At 37.4% G+C, this 21,055-nt stretch overlaps 1 protein-coding gene across 1 annotated transcript in view; it reads left to right on the top strand.

Annotated features, from left to right (window-relative positions):
* The window catches only part of stim2b (stromal interaction molecule 2b), a 239,247-nt gene that overhangs the window by 94,463 nt on the left and 123,729 nt on the right, over positions 1–21,055 (top strand). The window contains exon 2 of the mRNA XM_028802000.2: positions 9,451–9,581. Coding sequence (XP_028657833.1) covers positions 9,451–9,581 — 131 coding nt within the window. The remainder of the gene's footprint in view (positions 1–9,450; positions 9,582–21,055) is intronic.

The following is a 21,055-nucleotide window of genomic DNA, read 5'->3' as shown; positions in this document are numbered from 1 at the left end:
ATAGCTTTTGAAGTGTGGGTCTTTGCTTTTTATGCATAATTACACTGAGAAAGTGTTCCATTTGGACTACAATTTTCAATACCATATAACAGTAATAAATACAGATAATGACTCAGAAAAGAAGAAACACGCTTGCTCTCCAGAGAAATGAATTGCATTGCCAGTTTATAGTGTGTAGTGTCTTCAGTTTGAGACCATTAGCAAGCGTAATGTCCCTACATTGATGGATTGAAGGCAGTACCCCAAGTGTCCACATGAAGATCACCATCTAATTCTTCCATGTGGAACCTGAAAACCATGAGGACTGATTTAGATTATTTATGTTAGGTACAATGCCTAGAGGGGGCTGGGTGGTCTTATGGCCTTGGAACCCTTGCAGATTTTCTTTTTTTTCTTCAGTCCGTCTGGAGTTTTTTTTTTTTTTGTTTTTTCTGTACTTCTTGCCACCAGACTTTACTTTATTCTATGTTACTTAGTATTGCCTAATCTTATTTTTGTTTCATATAAACTTTTCTTTCTTCATCTTGTAAAGCACTTTGAGTTACACCATTTGTATGAAAATGTGCTATATAAATAAATATTGTTGTTATAGTGCTAGAAAATAGAAATGACTGTTTTGAGCAAAACCTGAAATAAAGAAAGGGAGAAAATTACATTTCTTTGTGAAAAAGAGTGAAATTACCCTTGCATCAATTCTGTAACCGTCAGTTCAGCTGTCAGTTGTCCATTCAAAGGAAGTGGAAGCCTTTCCTACCAGCATTACGTACAAGGCGGAAATGAAGCCTCGCTAGGATGCCATATTTGTACTCACAACTTCAGGACACTGGAGTTGAATCACAGCCCCTTCCAGTCCAGCAATGTATTTTAATTTCTCATTTTTACTCAGTTGTGGTACTTATCTTCAAGAACAAATTTGGAAAAGGTAGGATAAGCTTTAAAGGTGGCATTTAAGTAAATGATTGTCTGGAAAACAACCACTGTGCAAAGGTTTGTTCTGCCTGAATCATTTTAAGGAGTCTTCACACTTCATAATGAATGGTCTCGGTTTCACCAGAAAAAGCTTAATTTTTATCAGCATGATTATACTGAAATAAAGAAAACTGAAAAGTTAATTTTAAAAGAACCTAATGTTTTTGTGTTAGTATTTGATTTGTTACATTATGCAATATATCAATCATTATTCGTTTTCAATCTGCTATTATATATGATTACTCATGCTAGTATTTTATTATATGAGCTCAAACATGGCACTTGACAAATAAATAAATGCTCTGTCACTGTGCGAATAGGGTTACCATGGCCTTAATGTCCATGTGGAGTACTAGGAGGCAAATGGGTGAACATATTCTGCTTCTGAATAATTATTGGTCCATTCCCTTTCCTCCCTTTTTATTGGTCAAAAGTTGTTGATAAAATGTAGGGCACTGTTGCTGAAATGGGAGGTAAAAAAATGTTGAAAAGATTTAACACTTGAGTAGGAATGCTGTGACTGGAAGCTTTGTAGGCATGTCGGAGAGTCCCTGTGCTAATTTGCCTGGTGGAGCAAGGAATGATATTTGTGTCTTAATAGCTGCTGATGATCTGAAATACTAGACCCTTGAGAATCTTTATTTACACTCTTTTATTAGGCGGATGTCTTAATGAATTATGGTCTCTCTGGATGGTATCAGTTAAAGGGGAACTACATTTCTCCTATCTTAATGTCTGAAGACTTCTTTTGCCTCTGTATTTTGCGGGAATAAGGTGGAACAGAGCATGTACCTGTGTTAGAGGCAGACAGGACAGAGAAATGAGTGGTGGGAGCTTTTGTGTTCAAAATATACAGAGGGGGATTATCTGAACTGGTAGAACTACCTCTTTAAGGAAAGTTTTTGTACTACATAAGGGTAGATTATGAGTTATTTTTTTACAATAAATGATTTTTTTCTTTCTTGTTTGATGAATTTGAATTATTTATTTATTTCACCTCACATAGTGATCAAAAACTCAAAATGCTTTGCATAACATAACATGCATTTGGTTGAATTTTTTCCAGGGCAGGATTAATTTCTTGATCACAGGCACTTGAATGAATTAGCAATAAGTAGAATCTAAGCCTTAAATCTTGGGCTTTTAAGTGCAGCTCCTAAAATAGAAGGCTATGTGTTCCGCGATAAAGAATAAAGTACATGTGGTGCAGGCTGTTTCAAGCAGAGAAGCTTGGTTATTTATGTTTTTCATAGGCAGATGCTAATTTCAAAGCATTTTTATTATGAAAATGTATTGCTTTCATAATAGAATTAAGGGATTCCTGCTGAGACCAATATGGATTACTTGCAATGCAGAAAATGCTTAAATACTCTCATTGATGATCAGCATGTATCCTGTGATTTCACTTTTTTTTTTTCCTTTTCCTGAGTGAGCCACAGACACAGGTGGTGCTGAGCTTGTCAGTGTGGTGGGACACAAGTCAGCTCGCCAGATCCCTGATGAGCCTGACCTGGCACACATCCAGCAATAAGCACTGCTGTGCTGCTGGTAAACAGACTCACCCTTAGGCTGGGCAAATCTATAGCTTTACTCGTTAGCCATGAGCTGTGACCATGAGGAGTATGATTCAGATCATCTGAGTTCTGGATACTTGCATGTGTTGTTGTTCTCACAAGGACGAAAACCCACTCAATTCAAACACCTAGACAATTTAAATCAGTAGAAATGAATCTTTCATACTGGTTAAGCCCTTTTCTTAAATTATACCCTGGACATTTTGCTTAGGATGACTACTTGTGGTGCAGGGAGAACCACCTACAACTCATCATCAGCAAGACAAAACAGACCACCAGCATGCCAAGAAGACTTTGAGACCAGTGACCTTCCAGGGAGAGACTGTGGAAGTAGTGCAGAGCAACAAGTTCATACCTGGGGGTTCACAAAAATAAACAACAAACTGGACTGGTCTGACAACACAATGGCTCTGTACAAGAAAGGTCAGAGCAGACTGTACTTGCTAAGAAGACTCGGGTCTTTTGATTTGTGCAGCAAGCTGCTGGAAATGTTCCATCAGTCCATAGTAGCTATTGTGGTGTTCTACACTATAGTCTCAGGGTGAAGCAACTTGAGCTCAAAAGATGCACAATGCCTGGACAAACTTATCAAGAAAGCCTGCTCCATCACAAGATGAACCCAGGACACAGTGGACACTGTTTTGGAAAAGAGGATGGTGGCAAAATTGGATGCTATGAAAGATCAACCTCAACACAGACCGGTGGATGTTGACTCACAATGTCCATAAGCACACACATTTATTTTCTTCAGTTATTTATACAAACCACAATACAGTAATCCCAAAACAGCCACGATAAACGCAGTCCTTTACTTTCCTTTTCCCTTTCTTTCCTTTCATATTCTTTTCTTCTGCCGCCTCCACTCCTCTCCCGCAAGCTATGTTCTCTGCCTCCCGACTCTGGCTCCCCAAGTAATGTCCGCTGGCCCCTTATATAAGTCACCTGGAAGTGCTTTAGGTGCTCATTGCCCCACTTCTGGCTGCACTTCCAGGTGTGGCGGAAGAACCACCCACACAGGCTCAGGAACGGAAGCAGCGCCCCCCCTGGCGGCACCCCCAGATCCCAGCAGGGCTGTATCTAACTCCATCTTCACTGAAGCCCTGTGGGAGTTCGAGGCACCACTGCAACCCATGGGGGCTGCCTTCTAGCGTCCCGGGGGAGGTAATGTTCTGCCCACACTTGCTCCTCCGGTCCTCTCAGCGAAGAGGTGTCCCAGCCAGTCAAGGACCCCAGCCGTCTGTGACAATGCCAATATGAAAAATACCCTGCACTCCCTCCAGGAGGCAGTCTCTTGGAGTACTTTTAACCACTGGCTCATTCCACTATGGCGCACGGTAAGAAGCGCATCTGGGGGCTTTTCTTCCCACTGCTTTCAGGCAATTCAATGCTTCCTTCCAACATACTCTTTAATGTAATTTTGAAATTTCTTCACAATATACCTTTATTTAGTTATTTACTTACTTATCGATTGATTGGCTGTTTTATTTGTCCTGTGCGTTTGTATCCTTGGTTTTTTATGTTTCTGTTACTGTATACATCTGAATTTCCCCTTGGGATGAATTAACTTTATCAAGTCTAATCTAACTCTACCTTGTGCTGAAGATTTTGATCAAATCAGAGAATTATTAAAGTAAATAGTCTGGTGGGTAGATGTGTTTAACACCTAAGAAAAAAAAAGCGATAAAGACTCGTCTTAATTCAAAAAATTAAGATAAAAGATCAAAAAGACAAAAACTAGACTGCAACAAGTAAAAACCCTCACAAAATGAGTAGGTACATCTTGGCTCAAGTGAGACCAATGGATATATGATGTATGTATATGATATGATATGGATATACTTTCAGTTTTATCCAGGTGGTGACAACTACACATTTGCAATTTTGTGCCAAAAATAAAGACAGTGGGTTGTTGATAGCTGTGGACAAAAGGTTAATACTTTTTCTCAGTTTTGTATAATACTCTGCTAGATTGGTTTTGATGGAGATGAAATTACCCAAACAGAGAATAAACAAAAAGTATTCTTTGCTCATAATGCAATACATGCTCATAATGCAATACAACTCCAGTTTACAGTGGTCATGGTTATTAATCAAATATGTATACTGTAAAAATGTTTTAGTGCATCATGTCAACAGTTTCTAAGGAAAATATCTGTCTACAAACTAAAGTTGCTAAATCAGCAGAAATCACCATCTCTGGCCTACAGCTAGTCTTACCTTATATTAGTTGTTCTCTTCTTGAAGAGGCTCATTGAGATGCATTAAGTCCAAAACAAAGACAAAGGCTGAACTGCTCCGGTTGGCTGCAATAGTGGCCAGAGAATCTGATTTTTTTGTTTATGTTAGGGAAAACTAATCCAGGAAAATAAAAACCTGGCTCATGTCCACCTTGTCTAACAAAGATAAGGAGTACATCAGATTAGCTAAGATTTGTTTTCTATTAAGTGAAATTAAGTTATGTACTTTAATACATTTTTGTTTTTCAGAGTGCTATAGAGTGGTGACATATTGCATGTTGGTTGGATGTGCAAGGAAGAATGTGTACATCTGACAATATTAATAGTAATTCCACTAAAGAATTTAATCCCAAAAATTAGGGAGACGTGGGTGTTTTAACGCAAAGTGTTTCTCTTAAAAAATGTTTGATGTTTACTGAGGGCAACTTTTTTAAATATCAAGACTGTGTTTAGGTTAAATTAAATTTTCACAGAAAATATTTTTTAAGCTATTAATGAATATGTATTACTCTCTGTATCTTTGTAAAACATAGTTTATATACCAAGAAGTTATGAGAAAGGTAATCCCTTCTCCAATCTTTTGAGTTAGCATAGGAGTTTAATTATTCAGTGGCAGTCAAGAAGATTATCCAGAATTACTTGTAAAGCTTATCAATATGGCTTATCAATATAGCCTCAGTTATGTACTTTATGTTCAGAACTTTCAGTTTTATTGTGTTCTTATCATGGCAGTGGATGGTAGTTAAACTCCCATTACTTCTAATCACAGATGTGTAGTACTGTAAAAAATATGAAACAACCAAGGACTGTCTATTCTGTCCCAGTAATTTATCATGGTGATGGAAAGTGGTGACATGTTGTATGTTGGTTGGAAATGCAAGGGAGATTGTGTGCATCTGACAATATTAACAGTACAGCCACTAAAAAAATTAAGCTAAAAAATAGGGAACAGACAGGATGTCTTAATGATAAGTGTGTTCCATGAAAAATGTTTGTTTGCTAGCTGCACATTTTTATATACAGTATGAAGGCTGTGTTTAGATTCAAATTAAGTTTCACTGAAAATAGCCATTAATGAACATTTATTACTCTCTGTATCTTTGTAGAATATCTTACATATAAACATCTACATGTTGAAGTGTGTGTGTCTGTCCGGCCCGAAAGTGAGAGGTGGAATCAGGGTAAGGGCTTCTCCTCCAAGGAAACAGAAAACTCACTTAGCCACTAATAACACAAGTGAGGCCAGCACGTCAGCAAAACGAAACCTCAGAGCAAAGACAAAGTCGTTTAGCTGCTAACTTCGGCAAAACAGTATTCCTTTTACTTTTGCACAAGCGATGTGAGCATGTCGGCAAAACAAATTCTCCTAGGAGAGAGATGCACAGAGTAGTTCCTTTCAATTACCTTACATCTCTACATTTCGATTTTTTTTCTGATGATTTCAATAGTTTCTAGGACCCCGTGCTTTTTACTGCATGGGCTTACACAGCTAGTATTTTTTATAAATAAAGATCTTATGAAAAAGGTAATGCTTTCTCCAGTCTTCTCAGGTAGCATAAACGTTTAATTATTCGGTTGTTCCAGAATTACTTGTGAAGGTTATCAATATAGCATCAGTTATCTAGTTTTATGTTCAGAACTTTCAGTTTTATTGTGTTCTTATCGTGACATTGGATAGTAGTTAAACTCCCATTACTTCTGTTTACAGATGAGTTTTACCGTACTAATATTAAAAGACCAAGGACTATGTATTCTGTCCCATTAAATGGCAGATGATCCAATGAACACTTTTCTGTGCACCCTGGTGCCCTGTCACTACTGGTAAATTACCCCAGAATGAATGGATGTGAATGTGTATGTAAGTGTGTCCTGTAATGAGCTGGTGCCTTGTACAAGATTGGCTCCTGTCGTGCATGTGATCTTTTTTGGATATACACATTCTGTAGAGATGTCTCCTAAAACAAATCCTGAGTAAAAGTAAATATATTAGTTGGATATAACTCTGTGGAGTGTGGAGTGCCAATCCAGCTTAATTTCAGCACCTTGGTGAGATCTAACAAGGGGACTGAGTCATGTTTTTGTAGGTATACCTAGTTACATATATCCAAGTGGCTCCTCATTCCACTTTTTCCAGTTTGGCTAAGGCACAACCGGGTTATGTGTGTCTTTTTTTTTTTTTTTTAAATCCAACACCCCACATGTCTATACAATACCATGCAACTGTATAATAATTCAGGTTCTGAGTTTGCCTACAATAATGACCATATAACAACATAGACAAATATTTTGACATTCAAATGCTACTTAGTTTACTACTTACGTTAAAGGTGGAGTGGTGGCTCTGAGGCTAGGGATCTGCACTGGCAATCGGAAGGTTTCCGGTTCGAATCCCGTAAAATGCTAAAAGGGACTCTGCTCTGTTCGGCCCTTGAGCAAGGCCCTTAACCTGTAAGTGCTTTGAGTAGTGAGAAAAGCGCTATATAAATGCAAAGAATTATTATTATTATTATTATTATTACTTGGAATCTGTGCTGGAATTTTTGCTGCCTAAAAATATTTATCTGTTGTACCATTTGAAGAGGCCTGGTGAGGAGGCATTTGGATTTCTCAAAAAAATATCGATGCAGATTCTTAATATCTTTTCAATTTACCATAAATCGGCCAGTTAATCCATGTTAGACCAATAATATCATCCAGTATAATAAGACAAATTATAGAACAAACAAGAGTTAAAATACAGAATTAGCAATACCCTAAGAACATTTCAAATACCAAACGCTGACAGAGAGAGACACTTTAGTAGTTTAGTTGCCAGATTTTAAACACCAAATAACATAAAGAGGTCTGTGTGAGTTGGTAGAGTTTTAAGATTTATAAGTATTTTTTAACATAGTAAATTCACCCTTTTGTTATAGAATGAATTAGATGAAGAGATTCCAGAGTTAACACTCATGTTTCATAACTAACGTAGTGATTAATTTAATTCTTGCCTAATTTACATGATCAACTTTTTTGTTTTCCCTTTGTGCAAAAGTAGCGGTGATAGTGTAATTGCTATTGCTAAATTTATTTTCATAAATCTATGCAAAGTTTTTTTACTGTCCTGTAATAGACTGTTGCCGTAGTGACTCAGCTTGAATTGAATGGAAATAGAAAATGAACACTAATTATCATTGGTACGAAGAACACTTGACTTTTTTTTTTATCAGAAAATCTGTTTATGTTCCTTGTGTTCTCATATTACTCCCTGTGAAGTTAAATTAGAAGGTTAGTGTCTCACGTTCCTCTGAAGTATTCCTAGTGAGCAGCACTGCAGGCATCATTGACAATGGCCTAGTGTTTAATTCTCATATCCTAACTACAGTTAAAGCTGCACTGTACTGAGCGAAGCATTTCTTAGAGTAGTGTTACCTCTCTTTCTCGGATGCTTGATCATGTCTTCATTACAAAGCTCCACCCATAAATCTGTCACATGACTTGAGATTTTTTTCAGTATTTCAGAGCATCATGATGCTGCACTTGGCGATAGCTTATTCAGCTCTTACTCTTCTAGTGTCTCTGCCTAGAACCAGCTCTTTGTGGCTCTTCACAACTCATTTTAACTAAAAGACTACTGTCATTATATGTGTGTAGGTACTGAAGATCCGTTACATCCTTCTCAAAAATGAAATGCAGATTTCCTTAATGATGCGTTCTTAGATTTTTGCTTTTCACAATAATCATTTTTCCCTGTTGATGTTGCCAGCAGAAATAATGCATGATGTTAATTGTACTTCTATGCAGATCACACAGCTTTAAAAAAAAACCAAAAAAAAAAACCTGCAGATTCTCACTTTACACAATGTTATTTTCATAATGTTTCATTCTTGCATTATTTTTTTTCTTACTCTGGTATCATGGTTAAAGATCCTCATTTATCAATTGTGTACTCCTTTGTGTAATATGGTACACTTAATTTTGACTTTCTATCTTTATTCTTTCATATTTTTTTTTGTTGCAGTGAAGTTACACCCCATGTAGGGTTGGAACCTGCCTTGTACTGCCAGGGTAGACTCCAGGCCTCTCTTATACACCAGGAATTCATGATTTTAGTTATCTCATATTGTAATTTGTGGGTGTATACATGAACTTCATTTTGTTTTAAACTCTAATCTGTCTTGTTAATGTGTAATGCACCCTTTGCTCAAGCTGTATGTGGTATATAGTAATATAAACTTGTTGAAAATGTGTTAGAGAAAGAAGCACAACAAGAAACTGGTTAGATGCACATAAAGGATTAAGGAGCATGCCACTCAGTAATGTAATTTCACCCACAGATTTTTCTTTGTTTTGTTTTTGAGTTATTTTGAGTTTATTGAAATGCAGTACACTTACTTAATTTCTGACTTTTTGCAAACATTTTGTATATTAGATACTAGCTGTCCCCCGTGGCCTCACCTACATAGTAGTGAAACAGGACAAACTTTAAAAACTATAATAAAATTTTAAAAAATGTAATTCTGGCCATGCAGAAGGTAGGTACACCCCAACATCAAACGTTGAGCTCTGATAGGAGATGCGTTCCCTGTGTGGGGAGAAATGCACGTGGCTTTGATATCTGTGGCAATTTACAAAAAGAATCTAATGGATCTAATTTTATATTATATGTTCTGTTTTTTTCTTTTCTGCAGACCCCTGCCTTACAGTGTCCCCTCCTTGTGTCAGTGAAGAGGACAGACTCAGTTTGGAGGCTCTGCGCCACATTCATAAGCAGCTTGATGATGACAACGATGGCGGAATTGAAGTTGATGAAAGTGTTGAGGTAACGTGACAAACAAAGAATCTCGCTTATGTCTGCATGCTCTGTTCATTTTGAACATATCCTTCACTTTTAAAAACTTCCTTAGTGCCCCCCAGGTGAATTTTTCAACTGTCGATCTTTAAAACCCAGTGAAGGATTTTTTTTAATAACTTGGCTTTATCGAAGTGTTGGATAGATAGGACATCTCTTCAGGGAGTCTAGCAATCATTTGCAGCATTTTAACCATCATGTTTGTCACCAATATACCTTCATTTGATAATCACAAAGCTGCTGGATTTTGAGAATTTCTATTTATGTTTCTGAAATTTGCCATATCAGCCTTTTGCTGGCTAATGTTGTTAATTGACACTATGTCACTCCACTACTCTTTTACTTGATGCTGCTTTCGATTTCCTGAGTAATAGCCTGAGTAAAGAAGAATTCTCAATAAACATTGTCTTTTTTAAATATTGAATATGCAGTTTTCTGTACCTCTTTAACCTGGAGGTAAAATAAAGTTACTGTCCCTCTTGTGTGCCATAAAAAGTGAGGGATGTTGGTGACAGGATCATTTTGTAAAAATGTCTTACTCCAGTACCTCCTTTGAGGGAGTCAACTGGCCATCCTTCATAAACCTGGAAAAAGGCTGTTAAGCTGGCAGAGAATGTATAGTTTTCTGGACTAAATTTCAGTATTTATACATCATCTATGAAATGATTTTAGGGGCATGTATTTCCATTGATTTAATTAATTTATGGTATGAAATATATTTTTTCGTTACTTAGATTTTTTGACATGTTATTTAATCTTCATAGTTATGCTGTACATTTGTGATTGGCATGACATCTTGGAAAAGCAAACTTCTATAATTCCAAAAGACAGCCATCCACACTTTCCAGTTATGACATTTATGGTATTAAAATGTTGAAAACAAAATACATATTTCGCTCTGCCTGTTACAGTCTGCAGAGATGAACAAAGTGTTCATGGAGCAGATAGCTGATACTGCAATCCATGCCGTTTTGTCTCTGTTGCAAAGGCAGTTTTACGTCTGGCAAGGTGTGTTTCAGTAGAACATGTTTCTGGCATGTTGATCATCAGCACTCTACTGTCTGAGCCATCAGGTATTATTTAATTTGTCTAGGCAGCAGCGTCAGTGACCAAATAACAACATTGCCTTTTTTATCTGTAATAGTGATTTCAGTTCTATCGTAAAATTCAAATACCCTTCTGATTTAGCTTATGAGCAGAATGTATGACTGTTTGTGATCTTGCTGCCCTAACACCATATGGTTTAAGGAACGTGAGGCTGCCAAACACCGTTCTATCCACCAATGATGTACTTGTGTGTTTTCTGTTATTCTTCCCACCATCATTAATGTGTTGATTTTGCATTTCCTTTTACCAAATCTTTCTTTCTTTCTTTCTTTCTTTCTTTCTTTCTTTCTTTCTTTCTTTCTTTCTTTCTTTCTTTCTTTCTTTCTTTCTTTCTTTCTTTCTTTCTTTCTTTCTTTCTTTCTTTCTTTCTGTTCGTTTGTCTGTCCAGGATTTTAAATTACCTGTAGCTCGCAAACCGTTTGACCTATTGACCTGAAATTTGGTACACATTGTGGTGGACGGCCAGTACCCATGCCCGGCCGGGATGCCCCTTCAACACTGGATCCAGGGGAACAGCCATGGGATGCACTCTACGTCCCCCGGAACACTTGGTGGCAGCCCCCCTGGGTTCCATCGGGGCCCATAGCATGAAACACTGGAGTTCATCCTGGTTGGGCTCTGTGGCCACTGCCAGGGGGAGCTGCAAGGCTTCCTGAGCCCGTATGGGTGGCAACACAGCCACACCCGGACGTGCAGTCTAATTGAGGTTAATTACCACCTGAAGCACTTCCGGGTGGAGTATAAAGGGAGCCTGCAGCCACTACTCAGGGCGCCAGAGTCGGGAGGAGGAGGACGAAGCTGCCCTGGGAGGAGTGAAGGAAAGGGCAAATTTGTGTTTGGGGACTGTGTAGGGCTAGTGGGACACGGGGAAGATGTGTCCCACGGCTGAAGAAAATAAGGACTTTTTGTTTATTTAGCCCATGCCTCTAGTGTCAGTCTGTGCCAGGTTGGCGCCAATATAGCGCCTTTATCACAACATATACTATGTGACCTCTACTATCCACTTTCGGGGTGATGATTGACCTCCAGGATTATTTCTCTTTTTATATTCTATATTATACTAGCCATGCCCTGTGGCTCCACCCACGTAGTAGTGAAACAGAACAGTGAGGAGGGCCCCACCCAGCTCCCCACTCAGCTCCCCACTCCTGACGTCACTCTTTCCCTTCCCCTCAGCCCGCAGCGTCTGTCTCGGGTTAGCGTGAATATATCTCTCCTGCAAGCGAACTACGATTCTTAGCACGATGAGAGAAGTCGCAAAATCTAAATCCGTTCAGTAGTTCTCTCGTATATTAATATTTCAATATAATAAATCTCTCACTTTTATTCCCATGCAGATGTGAAGATTTTGAATTAAAACAGCATTTTCTTTGTCATTTTCACTCAGGCTGGTGTCAAAAACATATTATTCTAGAAAGAAAATTAAATTACTTTTATGTACAAAACAATTGTGTTTTCATTTGTGTGGTTTTCATTTTAGCTGTGGCATACTGTCCTGTTTATTAGTGTTTGAACTATACTACAGCTGAGCTCATGCTTTGGAAATCAGATGTTTTTATAGAGTTATAGGATTTATAAGGCAATTATTGTCACATACAGTGAAATTCTTACTTGCATATGCTAAATACATGAAACAAGTCAGCATTGTCCTTAACCATAGTTGGTGAATTAGTGAATATAACTTACCTTTCCTTGAAACATCAGTCCCTGCTACCTGAACAATCTATGTAAACATGTGGTTTTTGAACACTGCAAAATAAACTAAATTGATACGATAGATTTAGAATTCCGGTAACATACTGGGCATATAGTTAGGTCCATAAATATTTGGACAGAGACAACTTTTTTCTAATTTTGGTTCTGCACATTACCACAATGAATTTTAAATGAAACAACTCAGATGCAATTGAAGTGCAGACTTTCAGCTTTAATTCAGTGGGGTGAACAAAATGATTGCATAACAATGTGAGGCAACTAAAGCATTTTTTCAAAATGATTGCATAACAATGTGAGGCAACTAAAGCATTTTTTAACACAATACCTTCATTTCAGAGGCTCAAAAGTAATTGGACAAATTAAATAACTGGAAATAAAATGTTCACTTCTAATACTTGGTTGAAAACCCTTTGCTGGCAATGACAGCCTGAAGTCTTGAACTCATGGACATCACCAGATGCTGGGTTTCCTCCTTTTTAATGCTCTGCCAGGCCTTTACTGCAGCGGCTTTCAGTTGCTGTTTGTTTGTGGGCCTTTCTGTCTGAAGTTTAGTCTTCAACAAGTGAAATGCATGATCAATTGGGTTAAGATCAGGTGACTGACTTGGCCATTCAAGAATTTTCCACTCCTTTGCTTTAATAAACTGCTGGGTTGCTTTGGCTGTATGTTTTGGGTCATTGTCCATCTGTATCATGAAACGCCGCCCAATTAATTTGACTGCATTTAGCTGGATTTGAGCAGACAGTATGTCTCTGAACACCTCAGAATTCATTCGGCTGCTTCTATCCTGTGTCACATCATCAATAAACACTAGTGTCCCAGTGCCACTGGCAGCCATGCACGCCCAAGCCATCACACTGCCTCCACCGTGTTTTACAGATGATGTGGTATGCTTTGGATAATGAGCTGTTCCACGCCTTCTCCATACTTTTGTCTTGCCATCATTCTGGTAGAGGTTGCTCTTGGTTTCATCTGTCCAAAGAATGTTTTTCCAGAACTGTGCTGGCTTTTTAGATGTTCTTTAGCAAAGTCCAATCTAGCCTTTCTATTCTTGAGGCTTATGAGTGGCTTGCACCTTGCAGTGCACCCTCTGTATTTACTTTCATGCAGTCTTCTCTTTATGGTAGACTTGGATATCGATACGCCTACCTCCTGGAGAGTGTTGTTCACTTGGTTGGCTGTTGTGAAGGGGTTTCTCTTCACCATGGAAATGATTCTGTGATCATCCACCACTGTTGTATTCTCTGGACGTCCAGGTCACCAGTGCTTGCTTTCTTTCTCAGGATGTACCAAACTGTAGATTTTGCCACTCGTAATATTGTAGCAATTTCTCGGATGGGTTTTTTCTGTTTTCACAGTTTAAGGATGGCTTCTTTCACCTGCATGGAGAGCTCCTTTGACTGCATGTTGTCTGGTCACAGCAAAATCTTCCACATGCAAGCACCACACCTCAAATCAACTCCAGGCCTTTTATCTGCTTAATTGATAATGACATAACGATGGACTTGCCCACACCTGCCCATGAAATAGCCTTTGAGTCAATTGTCCAATTACTTTTGAGCCCCTGAAATGAAGGGATTGTGTTAAAAAATGCTTTAGTTGCCTCATATTTTTATGCAATCGTTTTGTTCACCCCACTGAATTAAAGCTGAAAGTCTGCACTTCAACTGCATCTGAGTTGTTTCATTTAAAATTCATTGTGGTAATGTACAGAACCAAAATTAGAAAAAAGTTGTCTCTGTCCAAATATTTATGGACCTCACTGTATAAGTCAATTTAATTTAATAGAAAGACTATATTAGCTGCAAGTAAAACGAAGAGTAGTTAGGTCAAAAGGCTAATTTATAGTTATAATTTGGCTCTTAGTAACAAAAGTCTACCATATCCACTCTTTGTTATATGAGCAGAAATTGGAGTGAAGCATTCAAGAATGCTTACTAATACATGACAAAATAATATTTTGAACTCCTTATACAATGCATGAAAAACAGAATGGAGAGGTGTTTTTAGATCCATCCATCCATCCATCCTCTTCCGCTTATCCAAGGTCGGGTTGCGGGGGCAGCAGCTTGAGCAGAGATGCCCAGACTTCCCCCTCCCCGGCCACTTCTTCTAGCTCTTCCGGAAGAATCCCAAGGCGTTCCCAGGCCAGCCGGGAGACATAGTCCCTCCAGCGTGTCCTGAGTCTTCCCCGGGGCCTTCTCCCAGTTGGACGTGCCCAGAACACCTCACCAGGGAGGCGTCCAGGAGGCATCCTGATCATACTGTTTTTAGACAGTATATAAAATGGATTTTACCATTTAGGGATTTGTAGGTAGGTAAATGTATCTTATGTCTAAGGAATTGATTTAGAGTACAAATGGTTTGAGGTATCAACTCAGGCCCTGATAAGTGTAAAAATAAGCCTGTATGCCAAGAAGATGTAACTTCATCTTTAATATAAATGTCCTGCCCTTCTTTGGGAAGTCTTCTGCTGGAAAGAGTAAGGTAGAAAGTAATTTAGAACAACACCAGAACATAATACAAAAACACACAAGAAAACAAGCAAGAATTTGTAAACAAGAAGTCAAAGTCATGGTCTGTAGTTCATTTGCAAGGAATTATTTACCAAGAACACAATCAAAACTACAATATACCAGTCTCTTAGTCTTCACTCCATAAACTTTGATGGTTTAGAAAGATGTTACCCCAGAAAATGGCAGCACCAGTGAAAAAACAGAATGACGTTGAAAATGACACAAAAATAACGCACCCACATTATAAATATGTCCCAATTAGGAAAAATATTATCAGAATTGGAATCTGTGTTTCAAAACCTAAAATAAATCTGAAAAAGTCGACCCAAGTACCACAAGTAAGCAAAAAAAAAAAAAAAAAAATAGAAATGAATCCAAATCATAACAGGAAGAGCTTTTTCTGTTATTTACCAGGTAGGGTGCCACATTAAATAATTAAAAAAATATAAAATAATTAGGATATATCCACTGAGTGTATATGTTTGGCTTTATTAGTTTGATATAAAACATAAAAAATGTGTTTGTTTATCTTCTGTGCATGCAACAAGTTAAGTTTGTGTAGAGAAAAAAACATTGTAACTTTGGGATTGGCATCTTAGTGATTTTTGTTAGAACTATTTTTTCACAAGCTTGGAGGTCTTCTTTTACTTTTCCCCTCCTAACACTCCTTGAGCCAAATACTGGCTTTCTATACTATTGGTTCAGGAGTAAATCCTACAGCTCATTCTCAGATTAATTTTCTTTACATGTGCCCACTTTATAATCATCAGAACCCTCTTAAGCAGTTTCTTTCACATTATTGAGCTAGGACACAACCAAGTGGTTTTGTTAAATGAGGAGTTTATTTTGGAGCGTACAGATACAGAGAATGTCTGGAATGAAAACCAGCTGTGAACTGAAGTCATCTAAGAATAGCTTATCTTACTTCTTCTAATTCATCTTCAGAACTTTTCAAAGTAATGCAGCAAAGATGTGTTTTCTGAATGTGACTTTTGCCGTGCATGGTTTCATTGTGTTCCTTTCATTTTATAATGCAGTAAATACAAAGTTGTAAAAAACAAAAATGAAAATGAATCATACAAAATCTAGCAGATAACATCATTTGATGAGGAATTACTTAAGAAAGAAAGAAAATATATAAATATATATAACTTTTTTAAAATAAACAAATAAAATGCTGTTAAATTTTAAAATTTTGGCTGTAGATGTCAAAATAGGCAAATTCAATGAGGTCATGTGTCCAGTTAAAGGCAGGAACCAGTCTCTGCTTATATCCTAATTTTTGAATCTGATGGCTTGTTGCCTGATTTTGGAATTCTTAGGTGCTGTAATTGAGTAGCTGATTAGAAAAGATGAGTGTAATCTATAAGCCTCTGTTATGTTTCATGCTTATGTTTGCTTAACTCCTGCTCCTGCAAACCTGGTTTCAGTTGCAGACCCTGGAGATTGCTTATTTTTAAGTTCTTGCTGGAGAGCATCCATGGATCTGCAGAAATTACAGTTAACAGCTATGGTTATGTGACCTAGTGGATGAACAGCTGAAGTGGAAACTGTACTGTTAAATGCTATCACTGACCCACTATGAGACCACGTATAAGCTACATATCTTACCTGAATTTCAGCTCCGTTATACTATACACTAAAAGCTCTGGACTTGTGTTCCATTGTGAAAAACCAGGAACGAATAAAAAATAGCTTGTTTTTTTTCTGTTGCTTTGTTAGTATTGCTCATACAGAATACATTGTTTCTTATCCAATGAGTTTAAAAACAAAACTGAACTTGTCCCTTCTTTTCACCTTTACGAAGTAGCTGAGTGTTGCTTTTCTGTATCAAGTATTTGAGTGCAGGATTGAAGGCAGGATGTGTCCTCTGGAATTAATGCCATCAGTTATACTATCCGGTGAGGTTTCCAGGGTGATTAAAGTTCCAAAGCACAGTTGATCCACAGCACTTATTTTCTTTTCTGGCTGAGATATTTTAAAATCCTTCTGTATCCATAAGGTACATGAAGCTACAAAGAAAGTTGGCTATGTGCTAATCCATCTGCCTTCACTCTTATTCAACAGCAGGGTCGTTTTTCACATTTTAACCTTTGCCAAATAAGGATCATTGTAGAAAGGTGAATGTAGCTAATGATTTTCCAGGAAGGTCTTTTGAAAATCTGGAGATGAGCCATGAATTGACAAACCTAAAAAAAATACAACAAATTCAAGTAATTCTAGACTTGAAAGTGAAGAAAGGTTAGTTGGGGTAATATAAAGAACTCATAATAAGCTATCTGATGCTGTCTTAACCATCTGTTATGATTTATGAGGTCATTATTGTCACGTGTATAGAGTACAGTAAAATTCTTTCTTTCTAGTACTATAATCAGTGAGTATCACTGCCTCACTTTCTTACCTGAAAAATCTCAGAATACCTTTGCCATTACCACTGCCTTTTGTTGAGGAAGCACAATGGCTCATGAGACATCCTAAAGCTGGATAGCCTTACTTTATGTTCTAAAAAGCCTTAATTTGGTCCTAATGGGCACTTTCACTTTTTACTACGTTTTGTTATTCATTGGCATTTAAAATAGACAGTTGTAATGAAATAGATAGATAGATAGATAGATAGATAGATAGATAGATAGATAGATAGATAGATAGATAGATAGATAGATAGATAGATAGATAGATAGATAGATAGATAGATAGATAGATAGATAGATAGATAGATTATTAATCCCAATGGGAAATACTCAAGTAACTGATTTTCTATCTATAATTAAGCACCAAACCATCTTTCTCCCGCACCCCGCACACTCTTCTATATACCATCTCTTTAAATACAATCGCATTCTCTAACTGAGGAGTGCACCGACACCCTTTGAGCAGCTCAGTCTAGAGATAGCGGAAGCGTAGCACCTGCCCCTGGGGGTTGGCGAGCAAAGCAAGCAGGGAGCAGAGCCCGCAGTATTAAAATTGTTCAGAATCCTCATTCAAAGTGAACGTCACTCTTTAAGAAACTCTTTTTCTTGATCAAAACATTATGACTTTCTTAATTAAATCTTTAATTTATAAAAAAATAATTAATTTTCCTATTGATAGCTATATGATTTTTGGCAATACATTGGGCATTTCCAGCTTTGGATAAAGCTTAGTGATACTACAAAGATTGTTGAAGAACATATTTATATAATGCCAAAGAATGACCACAATTCATTTCCATACAATCTATCATGATCATGCATTGCTATTGATAGTAGTGCAGTTTCACCCTGCAATTCTTTTCCCTGTCTGTCTGTCTGCCTGTCTGCCTGCTTGTGTGTGTGTCTCTCTTGGGACAAATAAAGTTCTATCTATCTATCTATCTATCTATCTATCTATCTATCTATCTATCTATCTATCTATCTATCTATCTATCTATCTATCTATCTATCTATCTATCTATCTATCTATCTATCTATCTATCTATCTATCTATCTATCTATCTATCTATCTATCTATCTATCTATCTATCTATCTATCTATCTATCTATCTATCTATCTATCAAAAAGTTTGGGAACCCCTCTCATCCTGCATAATAATTTACTCTACTTTCAACAAAAAAGATAACAGTGGTATGTCTTTCATTTCCTAGGAACATCTGAGTACTGGGGTGCTTTCTGAACAAAGATTTTTAGTGAAGCAGTATTTAGTTGTATGAAATTAAATCAAATGTGAAAAACTGGCTGTGCAAAAATTTGGGTCCCCTTGCTGATTTGAATGCACGTAATTGCTCAATACTGATTACTTGCAACACCAAATTGGTTGAATTAGCTCGTTAAGCCTTGAACTTCACAAACACGTGTGTCCAGTCTCGAGAAAAGGTATTTAAGGTGGTCAATTGCAAGTTGTGCTTCCCTTTGTCTCTCCTCTGAAGAGTGACAGCATTGGATCCTCAAAGCAACTCTCAAAAGATCTGAAAACAAAGATTGTCCAGTATCATGGTTTAGGGTAAGACTACAAAAACTATCTCAGAGGTTTAAACTGTCAGTTTCAACTGTAAAGAATGTAATCAGGAAATGGAAGGCCACAGGCACAGTTGCTGTTAAACCCAGGTCTGGCAGTCCATGAAAAATACAGGAGCGGCATATGCGCAGGATTGTGAGAATGGTTACAGACAACCCACAGATCACCTCCAAAGACCTGCAAGAACATCTTGCTGCAGATGGTGTATCCGTACATCATTCTAAAATTCAGAGCAATTTGCACAAAGAACATCTGTATGGCAGGGTGATGAGAAAGAAGCCCTTTCTGCACTCATACCACAAACAGAGTCGCTTGTTGTATGCAAATGCTTATTCTGGAACAAAGTGCTTTGGACTGATGAGACAAAAATTGAGTTATTTGGTCATAACAAAAAGCGCTTTGCATGGCGGAAGAACACTGCATTCCAAGAAAAACACCTGCTACCTACTGTCAAATTTGGTGGAGGTTCCATCATGCTGTGGGGCTGTGTGGCTAGTTCAGGGACTGGGGCCCTTGTTAAAGTCAAGGATCGGATGAATTCAACCCAATATCAACAAACTCTTCAGGATAATGTTCAAGCATCATTCACAAAGTTGAGGTTATGCAGGGGTTGGATATTCCAACAAGACAATGACCCAAAACACAGTTCGAAATCTACAAAGGCATTCATGCAGAGGGAGAAGTACAATGTTCTGGAATGGTCGTAACAGTCCCCTGACTTGAAAATCGATGGGATAATTTGAAGCAGGCTGTCCATGCTTGGCAGCCATCAAGTTTAACTGAACTGGAGAGATTTTGTATGGAAGAATGGTCAAAAATACCTCCATCCAGAATCCAGACACTCATCAAAGGCTACAGGAGGCGTCTAGAGGCTGTTATATTTGCAAAAGGAGGCTCAACTAAGTATTGATGTAATATCTCTGTTGGGGTGCCCAAATTTATGCACCTGTTTAATTTTGTTATGATGCATATTGCATATTTTCTGTTAATCCAATAAACTTAATGTCACTGCTGAAATACTACTGTTTCCATAAGGCATGTCATATATTAAAAGGAAGTTGGTACTTTGAAAGCTCAGCCAATGGTAAACAAAAATCCAAAGAATTAAGAAGGTTCCCAAACTTTTTTATGACTCTATCTATCTATCTATCTATCTATCTATCTATCTATCTATCTATCTATCTATCTATCTATCTATCTATCTATCTATCTATCTATCTATCTATCTATCTATCTATCTATCTATCTATCTATCTATCTATCTATCTATCTATCTATCTATCTATCTATCTATAGTGCCTTTCATGCTGTCAATTTATTATATAGTGTCTTTCATGCTATCCATTCATCTGTCTGTCTATTTATCTATCAAGCTTACCCAGCTAACTCCTAAAGTTATGCCAAATATTTAATAAAAAGATGGTCCCCTGGCTGTGGTTGCATGGATATAAATGATGCAGACATGCTTAGTATTCCACACTGGGTGAATGACTTACAGTCCTGCAGTTATTTTTGCTCATGACAGATATTTGTCTGGCTTTCTAATCCTAGTATTTTTTTGTATTTGAGTATTTGCCAATTGGGTACTACAATTCTGTTTAGTGTGATGCCATCTTTACTACTATTATGTTGAATGTTGAAATCAGCCCAAGCTGCACTTCTGTCTTACTGTAGCCTTCTATATTATTATTTTAATTCAGACCCAATTATATGATACTTTCATTAACTCATAATGTGGCATACAGTACAAAATGACATAGCGGGAGGAAGTAAAGTAATTTTTACTACATCACATCAACTTTATTAGAAAAAAAAAAAAATTGAAATTCATTCAGTGCCCGAAAAAATATATAATGACAAGTATAGCATGAACAAAATACTGGTTACCGTTCTCAAGTTGCAAAAACTGCATCTGTAACACCATGGTCAAAATTATAAATGACTGCACCAACAGAGAATAACCAGCATCTAAGGGTTCAGATATTTAGCACAAGAATGTATAATGACAAATGTGAGACAGAGGTAGAGAGAAAGTTCAGAACAGAGAAAGGACATCACCAGTTACTGGCAGCTCAGCTTTGTTTTTATGAGCCACTCCTTAAGGATCTTAC

This window comes from Erpetoichthys calabaricus, chromosome 5, assembly GCF_900747795.2.
Source record: "Erpetoichthys calabaricus chromosome 5, fErpCal1.3, whole genome shotgun sequence".
NCBI lineage: Eukaryota > Metazoa > Chordata > Cladistia > Polypteriformes > Polypteridae > Erpetoichthys > Erpetoichthys calabaricus.
The sequence above is the reverse complement of the archived record's forward strand: the minus strand, read 5'-3'. Positions and strand labels throughout refer to the sequence as shown.